Source organism: Anolis sagrei, chromosome 3 (genome assembly GCF_037176765.1).
Source record: "Anolis sagrei isolate rAnoSag1 chromosome 3, rAnoSag1.mat, whole genome shotgun sequence".
Classification (NCBI taxonomy): domain Eukaryota; kingdom Metazoa; phylum Chordata; class Lepidosauria; order Squamata; family Dactyloidae; genus Anolis; species Anolis sagrei.
Window position 1 is genome coordinate 66796232 of NC_090023.1, and position 15921 is coordinate 66812152.

A 15921-nucleotide genomic window follows, 5' to 3' on the forward strand; every position below is an offset into this window, starting at 1 on the left:
TAAACTTACTCAATGCACTCTAGTGGTTTTTGAACTAAAAATCTAAAGACATCTGCAGCTGAGTCCCACTTGTCCTTGTTCAGCAGTTAGCTTATGTAGGAAAAACGAGTCACAGAGCTAGTTCAGATGCTAGAAATATTAGATACTCCCTCATTGTGTTGTAAGCCCCTATTTATTATTCCATACACTGACATATGACACCATGTAAAAAAAGGCTTCATTTGAAGTAGTCCTCAGGAGAGCTGGAAGCCCATGAACAAGAGTAAGATTGGGTTTGGGGTACTGGTTTCTGGACCAGATGTAAGAATTGGGTAATAAAGGTGAGCACTGATAAGTCTAAGTCATCACACAAGTCAAACAAGCACAAAATAGATACCAAGCCCGTGAGCACAGATTTGTGTGTGAACCAGGATAGAGCCTTGTAGGAAACTTGTCTGGGGAAGCGATCAAACTTGGTAGGGTAAAAGACCAAAGTGACGACTAAGGGAAAGGTCAAAGGGTGACAATTAGACCAAAGTGAGGTACAGTCATGCTAAAGTAATAGTTTTCTGAATCAAGCAAGAATTGAGAAGCTGTAGGGTTATTGACCTACAGTTCTGAAGGAGAGACAAGAAGATTAAGCATTGCCCGGGCATTATGAGCTTATTATTTACAAATCTGGGCTTTCTACTAACATTGACAATTACCTGAAATGCAAAGAAAAGATTCAACAAAAAGTTTTTACATGGTGCTTACTTGGTAATTTTCCATTATGAGTTAATGACTGATGCTTCATTACCGGTTAATGTATCTTTAATATCTTCCCATTGTTTACTATATGTTATTATATGCTGCCAAAATTCCTGTAAATTGTTAGAGATCAGATTACTCAGACGGAACGCTGACATTTAGATGGGCACTATGTTGTTCTTAAATGAACTGCCATCTTCAATTCATAATGCTTCCATTCTTGAAACCAAAAAAGCAAGTTTCCACTTCTTGGTTAAGACCGTTGGCCATTTAACATTCAAAGTACCAGGTAAAAGTGATAATGGTCATTGGCCATTCAACATTCAAAGTACCACATAAAAGCAGTCAGGCCCCTAGCCAGGATTTTGATTCGGGGGGAGATGAGTTTGATTCGGGGGGGGGGGGGGTGAGTCTGAGTGAAAGAGGGTCTACCCTAGCAAACCTTTTGTATCGTTATCCCAATACCCCCATGCATATGGGATATATTGAGCATGGTGATCAGATCATGATATGAATAAACGTAACAGTTTAAATAATGTACCAGTAAGGCCTTCTTGCGGACCACCATGAGAATTTGGGGGGGGGGGGGGGTGAAACGCCTCAAGCCCCCCCCCGCCCCCCGGCTACATGCCTGAAAGCAGTAATGATATTTTGTTTAAGACCCAACATCTAATAAAGTAACATGTTCTGCTTCATCAATTTTTTTTACTTTCAATTACCATGTTTTAAATTCACATTTTCATTCCAAAAGATATGACATTACATTAATCACACCATCCTTTGCCACGTCACAATCATAGAATTCACCTACTAGCAACAGAAAGGGCACAATCGCTATGCAGTAAACTCAATGTTAACTTGTTGTTCTATGATACCTCTTATGCCTATGTCTGTGAGCACAACAAACAGGAATTCAAGCATGCTTTTTAAAAAACGGGAAGAGATCAGAATCTTCCTTTATCTTCCTTTCTGCCTTCAAGCCAAGAGATCATGGATGATTGATGCAACTGGGGATTGGTAAGGAAACCAAAACAAGAAGGTAGCTATTCTATGTTTTGAGAATCACTGGAAATCAACCTTGATATTTCATCTTTCATGCTGTTGAATCTCTGACTAAGACAAGCAGAAGAACAAGTCTGCTGGGTATAGCTGAAATTTTCTAATCCTACAAAACAACTAAATCCTCCAGGTACTGATTAATATCCATTAAATCCCAGAAAATATTTTCACAAGGCTGAAATAAAGTGTAAAATGAAAGTTGAACTAACATGATCTGAAGCCCTACCAACAACAGGTCTTGTTAATGCTTTTGTAGCATTTCAAACTAAATTGCTGAAACTCACAACAAGCTACACAGTAAACAAAGATGAGAGATTAGTACTTGTTCAGTGCCATACAGCTGACAAGAATCAAAATCCAGGTTTCCTAAGACCAGCCTTGGGCACATAAATTGCATGAGAGAAAAATTGCATAGAGAAAAATGCAATGCTAATTTTAGGAATACAAGCTTGCATTGTTTCCTTAAATGCATTCTAAATATAACAAATCAAACATTTTGGCAAAGTCTCCTCAAAATCTACAATATTTTTAAATGGGTCCTATTTTTCCCCCAATTTATATATAACCCTTTTTTCCTAAACAGACCAAATTGGGATCAAATCCCCATGAATAGGGATCACTTTCAAGAACATTAGCCACATATCATCTTAGGAATGGTCTGCTTCTCAATTTCAACTGTCAAATCTTAATGCCAAATCTTGAATGGATACCACATTGGACTGAGAGATCCAACTGAGTCCACCTAAACTGAGCCAATGTAGAAAATGAAGGAAGAGTGGATTACTGTATAATCAGCAGAGAGCCTATGTTGGCTACAAGAGAGAGCAATTAGGTAAATATACACATCCGATTAAGCCTAAAGCAGCCTGCCACACAGTGAACTAATCATAGCCCAGGAACACTGCAGTGGCTGAAGAAGCCAGAGATGACTCTAGAATAGTGGTTCTCAACCTGTGGGTCCCCAGATGTTTTGGCCTTCAACTCCCAGAAATCTTAACAGCTGTTAAGATTTCTATGTTTTCTGGGAATTGTAGGCTAAAACACCTGGAGACCCACATGTTGAGAACCACTGACTCAGCAAATCACACCTGTCATTCTGAGTATGAAATCTAGCACATGTTCATTAAATTCATATGGAACAAAGAAAGCTCTGGTCAATGACTTCTTGGTCTCCTTGGCTTGTCAAATCACCAGTACATCTCAGAATAAAAGAACACACATCCTGTGTGTTCCTCTACACATAAGAGAAATTAAGAGCCAAACCTACCAGAGAAAAAACAGATATGTCGACACAATTTCCCTTCTTAAACTAGGTACACAATTCTTCCTCAGTTCTTTTACAAAGCCCATGATATCTGTGTCTAAGAGTGTCAGATTTTTCACAACATGCAAGTTACAATACTGGCCTGCTGGGAAAACACAACTATTGCACCTGCTCACGTATCTCATGATGTGGCATTTATTGATGGGATAAGTCTCATATGAACGCTATGTGTCCCACCTGACTGTACAAGCATTATGTATGTTATTCCCTCTACAAATACAGAAATCATACACACAAACATAAATTATTCAGGCTATTCATGTAAATGTTAGCATGCTACCCTCATCTCCTCCATCATTTCTGTCTATATTTCCAGTCCCAATTCAAGGTGCAGGTTCTTACCTACAAATCCCCGAACGGTTTGGGACCCACCTGCCTTCGTGACTGCATTTCCTTCTATGAACCTACACGACCCCTTCGATCTTCCGGAGAGGCCCTTCTCTTTCTCCCACCCTGTCACAAGTGCAACTTGTGGGGACGAAGGAGAGGGCCTTCTCTGTAGTGGTCCCTCGGCTCTGGAATTCACTCCCCAGCAAAATTAGGCAAGCTCCCACCCTGGTAGTCTTCAGGAGGAGCCTAAAAATGTGGCTGTTTAAGTGGGCCTTCAATGAATGAACAACAATCCCTGACCTTGACCAAAATTCTGCATATAAGGCCCTCACATGCACTTTATTACTCCCTCTAGTGCAATTTAAACCCATTGCTTTGCCCCACCTGAGCTTCCAGCCAGATACATTACATTGCTAATCTCACCCAGTGTTTTAAACCTTTTAATTTTTCCAATTGGCCCTGCCCATTGTGTTCACTTATTGCAATTTTATACTGTACTTTGTGTTTACTTGTGTTGTTTTTGGAATTATTATTTTCATTATATTTTATTGCTATATTATGTTGTATATTGGCTTTGTTGTAACTGTTGGGCTTGGCCTCTTGTGAGCCAGCCCGAGTCCCCTTGGGGAGATGGAGGCGGGGTATAAATAAAGTTTTATTATTAATAATAATAATAATTTTTGACTGCATAGAGGCTTCTCATACATAGACTAATTTTCAGACTGACTCTCCAAATATAAAGCGCAACAATGGGGGAAGGTCATGTAGTGCATTGTTCTCTTCACATGTTTATTTTAAATAATTTATATAATATGTGAACAGGGTTATATTTAGATCAACACACAAAAATACACAACCATGTAATATTTCTTTACATGTAATACTTAAACTATGAAGATGGAATTGCCTGAAATTTTTAGACAAACACCAGCACACTCGCAGTCAATGATTATATTCATAAGATTCATTAGTATGAACAGAATGCCTGACTATACTTACCTAAGCACCTATAGGGAACTACAATGTGGGGATGACTCCTGCATTGTTTCCATCCACGTTTACACCAATTCTGTATTGTTACAGGCTGGTTGGCTTCCACAACATTGGTAATTTGCAGTTCGGGGTAAACCTGTTATTCAAAACACAAAGAATATAGTGAATTGAAATAAAGTCTTTGAACACTTGCTAACATTTAAACATACCAATCGTTCATTGATAACATGGGCCAAAAGCTTACATCTCTTCACAGCAGCATCAATATGGGCCAGCAGAGTCACACTACACAAGCCTTATATTGAATACCAATATAGTGCAATATTTGTGGATAAATGGTCAATGCTTATGATTTACAACCCACTATGCAATGCAATACACAAGAGGCAATGAACATTCACATGCTACTCTGTGTACTTTCATGCAATACGTCATGAACAATATAATATATGATGCCTGTGGTATCACATTAAAATACACAAAATGCTATGTGAATGCCCCTTACTTCTATTGCATAGCTCCAGTTATGCACAATCATCTATATACATAACTCAGACTACAATAGTTATATGCATAGCTCCACCATCAATTGGATATGACTGTTATCCATTGTCCAAAAAGTCATTCTGGAGGAGTGGCACATGATATACTATACTTCACAGATGTCACTAGCAGGTTGCCAGCCATTATAAATAGTATTCTGCGGAGTTTTGATTGAGCGACTCAGTCTCAATTCTCCATGCATCAGAAAACTCCCGGAAGTTCAACAAGTGTTCACAAACAATCCATCACAGATTATAGATCCTCCAGTTCTTTTTAAATGCAGAGGCAGCCACAGTTCTCATGCCCAACAAGCACAACTGCATCAACAATGATACTGATTCCATCTACTTCACTATCAGATAGGTTCTTATTTACTCACTTATCACTCAAATGCATCAAAATCATTAGCAAACAAGTAACAGAAACACTTTGTATTCCTCTTTCCTCCTATATATAGGAATGAGCAAACCATGTTCAATGAGGAGGATCCTATACCCCATATGAAAAGCCACAGGAATATCACAAGCTAAGTGAATAAGGTAGAGAGGCTTGTATTATATACCAGTTTGTTTTACTCAGTAACTTTAAATATCAAAATGATTCCTGTAAAGAAATTCTACAGAGTTTATGAACAAGTAATTTTGTTAAAAATTACCAAGAATTATTTTCTTACTTGTGTCTCCAACTGCATTGCACTTGACTGCTTTGAATATGTTGCTGATAGTGAAACAGACCTTGAAAGACTGTGTAGTGGAGTTTACATCTGCTAGCTTGCAGATGCCCCAAAAGAACTAAAATAGCTGGTATTAACTGCAAATCCCTAAACTACTTAGGCTTCACACACTGAAAAACTGTCTTACACATCTTTAACTTCTAAAAGAGAAGGCAACCATTCCATTTTCTTTATTCTAAATCTCCCATTTTTGTTCATCTTCCAAATGCAACAATGCATCATCAATTGTGACAATATATCCAGTACAGCTGGACACTGGCATATTGCCATTTGCATTGCCAGTCTTTATAAAGTACCGTATATATTCGAGTATAAGTCAATCGAATATAAGCTGAGGTACCTAATTTTACCATAAAAAACTGGGAAAACTTATTGACATGAGTATAAGCCTCAGGTGGAAAATGCAGCAGCTACTGGGAAATTTCAAAATAAAAATAGATATCAATAAAATTACATTAATTGAGGGATCAGTAGGTTAAATGTTTTTGAATATTTGTTTTATTTCAAAGAAAAACAGTAAACTAGTTCTGTAAGTGGAAAAGTAGGGTCAACAAAAACAATATGGTATCAACAATAACATAATAATAATAATAATAATAATAATAATAATAATGCCTATATAAACAATGCAGGGCTAGATATAGATCTATAATTATATATACTAATTTCACATATGCATTTCCCCCTGAAATGTTTGCCAATCCTCTCTATGTATGTGCATTTCCCTCCTGCAATATTTGTAAGCCCTATATATCTAAGTTTATATCTATTTAGACATCTCTCTCTCTGTGTGTGTGTGTGTGCATTTACCCTGCCGTATTTGCAAGCCCTATGTATCTATATTCATCCCTATTTAGACATGTCTCTATATATTTGTGTTTGCATCCCCCCCCCCCCCATAATATTTGCAAATCCTATATATCCTTTCCCTTTTCAAAACATTCCCTTCTTCTCTCTCTCAATCACTTTTAAAAAATAAGAGTTTCCAAAATGGGCAATTCCAGCCTGGGGGGAGGAGAAGTGGAATGAGGGAGGGTTGGAAAAGAAAACACACTGTTAAGGGAAGGGAAGGGAAGGGAAGATGAGAAATAATATATCATATATTGCAAGCAATGGCTGAAAACAGTTGTTGAAGCCTTGATCCCACTGTAAGCTGAGGGAGGCTTTTTCAGCCCAAAAAAGGGCCGAAAAACTTGGCTTATATTAGGGTATATATGGTACTAGTGTAGAAGAGTAAGTATATCTTATATTCATGCACATATGGTCCCTAATTAGAATATTTGATTTTGGCTTAGAATTTAAACTAAATTAAAAAACCCATTAACTGAAAACAAATTGAAAAACAAAAAGCCTATCCATCTGTAAATAACTTCTGCTGTCATCTCCAATCAGTGACCAGAGATATAATGTTATTAAATGTTTAAACACTGTTGCCGGACTGAGCTGTGCTAAGCTGTTGCATTAAGGTGACATGAGCTTTGTAGGCAATGAACCAATTGTGCTGAGGCTCCTGAGCAGGTATGCACAGGAATGAATTGTGTTTTTAACAAAAGTTCAATGTGTGTAGATATTTGTATATGTGGAATTTCCCAGCCCTGCCTTAAAAGCATTAATCACCCTGAAATATTTTTTATCCTTTCACAGTTAATTAATAGAAATGACGAGGAACTGATTGTCTTCCAAATTAGAGCCACAACACACATTACAAAAGTGACCTCATTCTTGCAAGTGATTTCCACCATAGATGTAAAACTAGACTGTGTGCTCAACAATGCCTGGAAACAGAAAACTGATAATGAAAGCTAAAGGGTTTTAAAAGACATGTTGTCCTAAACAGGCTGGAACAAAGTAACATGAAAAACAACCTTCTTCCAAACAGTATGATTTGCCACACCAGAAAATGTTAGCCAGGGGAAAGGGCATTTCAACAGTTGTATTCCAGGTATGGATGTTTTATGGGTCGTGAAACTGGCACTGTTATAGTTGTCTTCTTGACACCACATGAAAACCTCTCCCTTCAATCCAGGCTTTAAAAATAATTAAAGTAGCCTGAGTTCCATTGATTCACAAAATCAATGGCATATGGCCCAAAGTCAACTGTTAGACCAGTAAAAGAAGATTTCGTGAATCAATGGAACTCAAGTTACCAAGTTGCTACTGATTCAATGGTTTTCATTTTAGAGTTCTGGCAGATCTATTCTCTTGTTTTACTTTATGGTTTTTTTGATTTTATGCTCTATTTTGTATTTGTTTTTATGTTTACTGTCAACTTGCCAGGCATAGCATACGGATGGTATAGATCAAAAGGGAAAGCTTGAACAATTTGCTCCAGAATGAATATTTTTGCTAGGCTCTCTGCAGCAATTCTAAGGACTGCCCTAAATTCAGGGTTTGTTATTTGTTTGTGTCTGTGTGTGTGTGCACACGCGTGTGCCTTCAAGCTGCCTATCAACATATGGAGATACTATGAATTTATTTGGGGTTAATTAATCCACAGAGACATTACGATCTTGTTTAATTGAGTTACAACTCAGCTCTCCAGTTCCAAATAGCTTTTGTTAGTTTTAAATATACATTTTCACAGAGATATAATAATTTAAATCAAAGAGTCAGAGAAGTCCTGGAAGATTACCTATCTGAAAACAAATCCCTATAGACAATTCCCACACAGCTTCCAGCACTCTTCGTTTATATCAGCATGAATCAGAAAAGTGTAATAACGCAACACTGCTGAAACCCAGGGTTCTGTGGCAGCAGGCTTTAATTCTCAACAAGAAGCTTTAACTGTCAGATTTAAAAGCTGTGGAATATCCCTGAGATAACCTGGCACACATTCTGCCACCTCCTGAGCCTTGGCAATTATTTTACCAAGCATCTGTAGGGGGTGTGTTAACAGAATTCTCTCTAACGCTTGGAATTGTAAGATTGACAACTAGCTTGTCATAACTTAATGCAGATGTAAAACTTTGAATTCTCTCTCCGTAGTTCAGGGAGAAGCTTTGGGGACTAATGTGCATGGCCTAATCTCCATCTGGTATGCAATTTCTCCTAGTTAACATTTACTTCAATGTAAAATTCCCTTCACTACTGAGTCAATAAAAAATTGATGTTACTGAGTATAAGCAGGCTACAACATGCACAGAGGAAGGACTTATAAGAGAACTTTAGGGCTGTGTTTTGATAACACAGCCCAACAACAACAAACATTCTTGGTGTCTTAGTTTTTAGACCTGTTCCTGAGGTTATTTGGGGTGCTGATTCAGAAAATTGCATTGGATAGACTGCATCAGCTTTAGTTTCTTAGATACTGTTATAATTTCCTATGGCCAAGCAGATGAAGACTGGTATATGGAACATGTTCGGTATCTCAAAAGCTAGAAAATAGAGGAAATGGTTATCATGATTTCCTATGGATGAGATGAAAACTGGTATATGGCATATGTTCTGTGTCTCAAAAACTAGAAAACAGATAAAAACAATTTTTGCAATTTTTGGCATCAACAGGTCAAATATACACAGAAACAGAACTAACACAGCATTATGATATGTGTTGGTCAATGTAATGGGCTGAGTAGATGTGATGTAACTTATATGTGTGAGTCATAAAGACCATGAAGAAGAAAGCACTGTGAAGACATGATGTTAAAGTCCATTTCCTCAAAGTGTTGGGAGAAAAACAGAGAGGTGTACTGATTACAATGTTCCCATTCAGCGACAGAAACCCATGGGATGACCTTGGCCAAATCATTCTTTCTCAGCCTCAGAGGAAGAAACTGGCAAATACCCTATGAACAAATCTTGCCAAGAAAACCTTCACATTTTGGAAAGTCCTTGAAGGCACACAGCAACATATAAATAAAGTGATTGATTTATTGATTAAAGAAATGCTGATATTATTTATTTATTTATTTATTTGCTACATTTGTATACCGCCCCTCTCAGCCCACAGGTGACTCGGGGCGGTTCACAAGACAAAATAATAATTATAACCAACCAAAAGTTGACAATATCAGATAGAATCAGAGGTCAAATCAGGAAATCCTCTTTATTAATATTTCCTACAGAATGTATTATTTGATTTCCACTGATTAGCTGAACTGACCATATTAGCTCCCCTAGCTAATCTTATTCAGATCATATTTTGTAGCTAGGAACTGGCTTGCTTTTTGAGTATTGTTATAACAGCAGTACATTCATCTTTCAATAAATGCTCTTCAGGTTCTGAAAACAGCTTCTCATAAAGAAAGCAGATGAATATCAAACACACCATGTCTGTTTGGAAGTTTGGAATCGATTAATATATGTTTCCACAATTATCCATCCTCATGAAATCCAAACATATCTTCACAAAATCACCATTAAAGCTGGTATTTAAAAATTACTGACCTTGACTATTTCAGGCTGTCTGACTTAATCAATGCATCATGAGATCATGCTGTTTTGCTCTTTCTATAGCTTCGCTTACCTCATCCAGTTCTATTTACCTCATTAATCCAGGTGAATAGTGTTCATTTTCTCATTTCTGAATAGAAGCCGTTGCCTACACACAGCAGGTGTATCCAGACAGAGGATGTCTATTATTCACCGCTAAAAGGTATTGTGCAGCTGTTCTATCTTTCTGTTTTTCCTTAATAGATTTTTTTTGTTAAAAAGGAACAAAAGAAACAAATGAAAAATATAAGAGAGCTCCAAATTCAGGACCTTGGCCTTCCACAAAATGTCACTGAAAGAGGCAGTGCAGTTGTACAGTAAATCCTAATCTAGAATAGGTATGAGAATTGTGCATATTGTAGTCAATTTAGGATTCAAGGTGGATGACAACTAACCATGCAAAATGCATAGTACCACCTAAAAATTGGTCAACTCAACATTTTTTCAGCTGAAAAATGACTTCATGTCATTCAAAATCTACTTTGAAAACTTTGCAATGCTGTTTCAGGGAGTCACTATGAAATAGCAAGAAGTCATCACAAAGCAACTGCTGGGGGTCAATGCTATGGAATCATGGATGTTGTAGTTTGGCCTGGCACCAGCACTCTTGAGCAGACAAGCCTAAAGTCTTATAAAACAATACCTCTCAGGATTCCATAGCATTGATCCATGACAGCTAAAATGATGTAAAGCTGCATGAATTCTACAGTGTAGATACACCCGGACAATTCAAATTCTGCAAAACTAGTGTCAGTTCATCTGGCCCTTGGCCATCTTTGTGAGCTAGGACTGCATTCTCAAGTTATCTTTCTTTTCCATACAGCAACTATCTAGATAATAAAGCTGGTTTTGACATTTTCCTTGACTTTCTCTTTTTGCAACACAACACACTTTTAAAAACTCCACATCCTTTTATGTATTCATCAATCACAGTTCAGCAATTAGTTTATATACCATTCAACCTACTGTGTAATATAACAAACCATAACTCACATCAATACATAAAAGGTCTCTAGATACTTCCAAATAATGCAATTTTTAACTTGGTCCAATACCAGACCCTGCTTTCAACAAATGTTGCATAATGACAAGAGCAAGCAAGGAGTATAAAGAACCCTTCTGTTCTATTTTACTTCAATGACTAGATTCCTAATTTCTTTTGACATGACACAGAAATGAGGCTTTGTGCACAGAAAACAGCTCTGAATTTCTCATAGAAGAATACCACCAGATAAGGGTTTGAATGAGAAATCACTCTGCCTTCTTCACGGAATTTTACTAGAAGAGGTTGTTTACTGGTGTCTTCTTCCATTTGTAACTTTCCTGTGTTTTCTGCCACTTTTTATATCATTTTTGTCTCCAAAGAATTTGTTTTTGACTGGCACGGGTACTCTGGCACTGTTTGGAAGTACAGAATCGAATACCAGTAGAATGAGTACTAGAAAATAGAATTTCTCATGTGGAAATTAAAGCATTATAACTAATGTATTGTCGAAGGCTTTCATGGCTGGAATCACTAGGTTCTTGTGGGTTTTTTCGGGCTATATGGCCATGTTCTAGAGGCATTTCTCCTGGAGAAGTCAGGAGAAATGCCTCTAGAACATGGTCATATAGCCCGAAAAAACCCACAAGAACTTACATTATAACCAAAATACAGTTTATAAAGGGCTGCACGAAAGACAAGTCACTCAAGCTTTTGACAAGTCATTTGGTGTTGGTCAAGAAAGGCTATGAAGTGCTGAGAATTTTTATAATTCTCAAGGGAACAGGGAAGATTTGAATGTGTTTTTGTTAAAACTAAAGACTACCGTAGTCTGAAATCAACATTACAAACTTTGCTAAAGATGCAGAGGAGCATGAATGTTTCAAAATCTCTAAATCTACTCATAAAATATATGTGCATTGAGTTCTGCAGTCTATATAGGGACTGTTTTGAATATACTACAATTGTAATTTTAAGTTACTCTGTTGGATATAATTGATCAAGACACATACCTAAGATTATATTATTGTTATTTTTATGCTACTAGTCACAATGCTAGAAATTTCATAATGGAAAGGATTCTATAGTGTAGAATAAGCCAGGGCAGTGCTTGAATGGATTTTCAATGCAATGCTGTCTAATGATGGCCAATGAGACCTCAACACCACCATTCTCAAGATAGTACTTCCAGATTTGCCTGAAACACTATATGAACTCTTGGAACTGATCAACAGCTGAGCTACAGTCCATATCAGATGGCTGCCATGTTACAGCCATGACAGTACTATGTGAGGAAAAGTCTTAGTTGGTCTAGCACTGAATTGTGTGAGCTGTAACATAATGTGTACTGTTCCCAACAGCACTCACATTGCTGAAAACTCTGTAAGCCAGTGGTTCTCAACCTTCCTAATGCCACCACCCCAGTTTTGGTGACCCCCAACCACATTTTGTTGCTACTTCACAAGTGTAATTTTGGTACTATTAATTGTAATGAAAATACCGTATCTGATATGCAGGATGTATTTTCAATCACTGGACAAAATTTGGCACAAATACCTGATACACCCAAATTTAAACATTGGTGGGGTTGTGGGGGATTGATTTTGTCATTAGGGAGTTGTAGTTGCTGGGATTTATAGTTAACCTACAATCAAAGAGCATTCGGAGCTCCACCAACGATGGAATTGAACCAAACTTCACACACACAACTCCAGTGACCAACAGAAAATACTGGAAGGGTTTGGTGGGCACTGACCTTGAGTTTTGGAGTTGTAGTTCACCTGCATCCAGAGAGCACTGTGAACTCAAACAATGATGGATCTGGACCAAACTTGGAACAAAAATCCTCAATATGCCCAAATGTGAACACTGGTGGCATTTGGAAAAAACAGACCTTGACATTTGAAATTATAGTTATAGTTCACCTACAATCAAAGAGCATTTAAAACCCCACCAATGATAGAATTGGGCCAAACTTCCCACGTAGTACCCCATTGAACAGAAAATACTGTATTTTCTGATGGTCTTTGGCGACCCCCTGACACCCACTCACCCCTCCCCCAGGGGTCCCAACCCCCAGGTTGACAAATGCTTCTGTAAGCCATTAAACGGGAAGGAAGCCAGGTCCCATTCTGTTGGAAGAAGCAAATGGTGCAGCAAAAGTAAGTAAGTGCAATAGTGCAGCCTCCACTGAAACTGCATCTGAAATTTGCTCAGACCATCTATCCGCTTCAGCATGTATTTACTACATTAAAAAACAATTAGTGCATCATTTGAATTACTTGTCTTCTACCTTGTAATATTTTAATTGCTGAACAAGTCATGTGTATCTGGTTCAGAAGGCTGTAGTATAGCAATGATGGCTCATGTTTCTGTCCTAGAAAGTGCAGTGAGACAGACTGGAGCCAAAAGTACTGAGTAATAAATGAACCATACCATGGAAACCAATGGAAAAGAAACTAATCAGAATGAATTAGTGATGCTAACCAGTAAGAAAAGTAACTGGTCATTCATCTACTGAAAATATCAACTGTATCATTTTCACCTAACCAGAACCTTAAAGAAAGTATCAGACCCATATGTATGGTATCTAACCAACACTGTTATATTACTGCTCAAGCAGGGAGCTTTGAGATGGTTGAACAGAAGGTCTCCGAAGCTCTAGGAGCATTGCAGCACACCCAAATACCTGGGATTCACTCTGGACCGTGCCCTGACCTACAAGAAGCACTGCCTGAATATCAAGAAAAAGTGGGTGCTAGAAACAATATCATACGAAAGCTGACTGGCACAACCTGGGGATCACAACCAGACACAGTGAAGACATCTGCCCTTGCGCTATACTACTCTGCTGCTGAGTATGCATGCCCAGTGTGGAACACATCTCACCACGCTAAAATACTGTCTAGCCGGTATTGCAGCACCTGACATCCGCAGCCAACAGTGAAAAGACCAAGGCATCTCCAGCTCATCCATTGTTTGGGTACCAGCCAGTACGTCAACGACTTCAATCAAGAAATAGTTTTCTAAGATCTACAGAGACACTCGGTGGAACACCCCAGCAAACGAGAGTCCAAAAGTAATAGGCTCAAACCCAGAACCTCAATCAATGGCTGATACCAAATGAGAGACTCCCCCTGGGCACACAGAAAACTGGGTGACTTGGAAGATGCTGAACAGACTGCGCTCTGGCACCACGAGATGCAAAGCCAAACTTAAGAAATAGGGCTACAAAGCGGAATCCACGACATGTGAGTGTGGAGAAGAGCAAACCACTGACCACCTGCTGCAATGCAACCTGAGCACTGCTACATGCACAATGGAGGACCTTCTTGCAGCAACACCAGAGACACTCCAAGTGGCCAGATACTGGTCAAAGGACATTTAACCAACTACCAATCTTGCAAACTTTGTGTTTTGTCTGTCTGTCTGTTTGTTTTGTTAAAAATGTAATACAACTATCTGGTTGCTCCTGACACAATAAATAAATAAATCTAAAAAACAACATATTTTACAAAGTATGCATACTTTTTTCTTTTTTCTTTATGGATCTATCAGGGATGCTAATGGATAACATGTGAACGGTCTTGAATTTTCATTTAAAACCCATTCTTTCCTTTCCAAAGCCACTTAAGAGGCATTTTTCTATTCTCTTCCCTTCTTTTGCATAAACACATACAAAATTTATTTATAATTTTTAAAACTGTTTAATTACATTCATCCAACTGCTTCATTAAAATCCCCCCCCCCCCCAAAAAAAAATCCACAACTTAAAAGTGAGGGCAAAAATGCTTTCAAAGGGAACAAGACCTAGCAACCAAAGCAATTTCCAACTTGGCCAGCACTTCTTGAGTGCAGTCTTGGAAACACTTGTGACATTTATAAATCCTGATTGAGACAGACATTTCCTAACTTTAAAATTGCTTTAGCCACTTGATTTCATGATAACGTCCTTTAGGACTCAGATGAAACAGAATCATCTTCTCAACCCACCCCTGCTCTTGCCCATCCTAAACAGAGCTGTTATTATTAATCAGTCTTGTCTATTCACACATGCCAGCCCTCAGCAGGCTCATGGGATTCTTTTGCGCCTAAACCCATAAGCAACCCAAACCCCTCCTAAGAAGCTTGCAAGTGCCTCATCCAATAAAACACATCTACTAAAATGTTCTCCAGAATGAACATTTGTAATCATCTTTTAAAAAAGAGTTGTGCATCTCAGAATATGATCAAAAATTACTTGCAAAAATCATCTCACATTTCCCCATCTTTTTCTACTTTTGTGAACAAAATAGGCATTGACAAATTCTAACACCCTTTCCTCAAAACAGTATTTTTATTGACTGAAGGATGCATTAATGCAAAGTCCTCAGCTGTAATTTAGTATGACATATGTGGGTCCTAGACACATTTCTTCTCCTTCCCATCTTTTCTTCTAGCACCCACTGGAGGACCAGAAGCTTTTCAACTAAGTATAGGTAAAGGTAAAGATTTCCCCTTGACGTTAAGTCTACTTTTGTCCAACTCTCAGGGGTGATGCTCATTTCTAAGCCTAAGAGGCAACGTTGTCCATAGACACCTCCAAGGTCTTGTGGCCAGCATGACTGCGTGGAGCATTGTTACCTTCCCACTGAAGCAGTATCTATTGATCTATTCACATTTGTGTGTCTTCAAACTGCTAAGTTGCCAGAGGCTGGAGCTAACAGCAGGAACTCACCCTGCTCACCAGATTTGAACTGTGAACCTTTTGGTCAGCAAGTTCAGCAGCTCAGCAGTTTGACTCACTGCACCACTTGG

At 38.2% G+C, this 15921-nt stretch overlaps 1 protein-coding gene across 5 annotated transcripts in view; it reads right to left on the minus strand.

The window, feature by feature from the left end:
* The window catches only part of APP (amyloid beta precursor protein), a 185666-nt gene that overhangs the window by 94414 nt on the left and 75331 nt on the right, over positions 1–15921 (minus strand). For all 5 annotated transcript variants that reach the window (XM_060770471.2, XM_060770473.2, XM_060770470.2 and 2 more), the window contains exon 3: positions 4442–4571. In XM_060770471.2, the coding sequence (XP_060626454.2) occupies positions 4442–4571 (130 nt within the window). The remainder of the gene's footprint in view (positions 1–4441; positions 4572–15921) is intronic.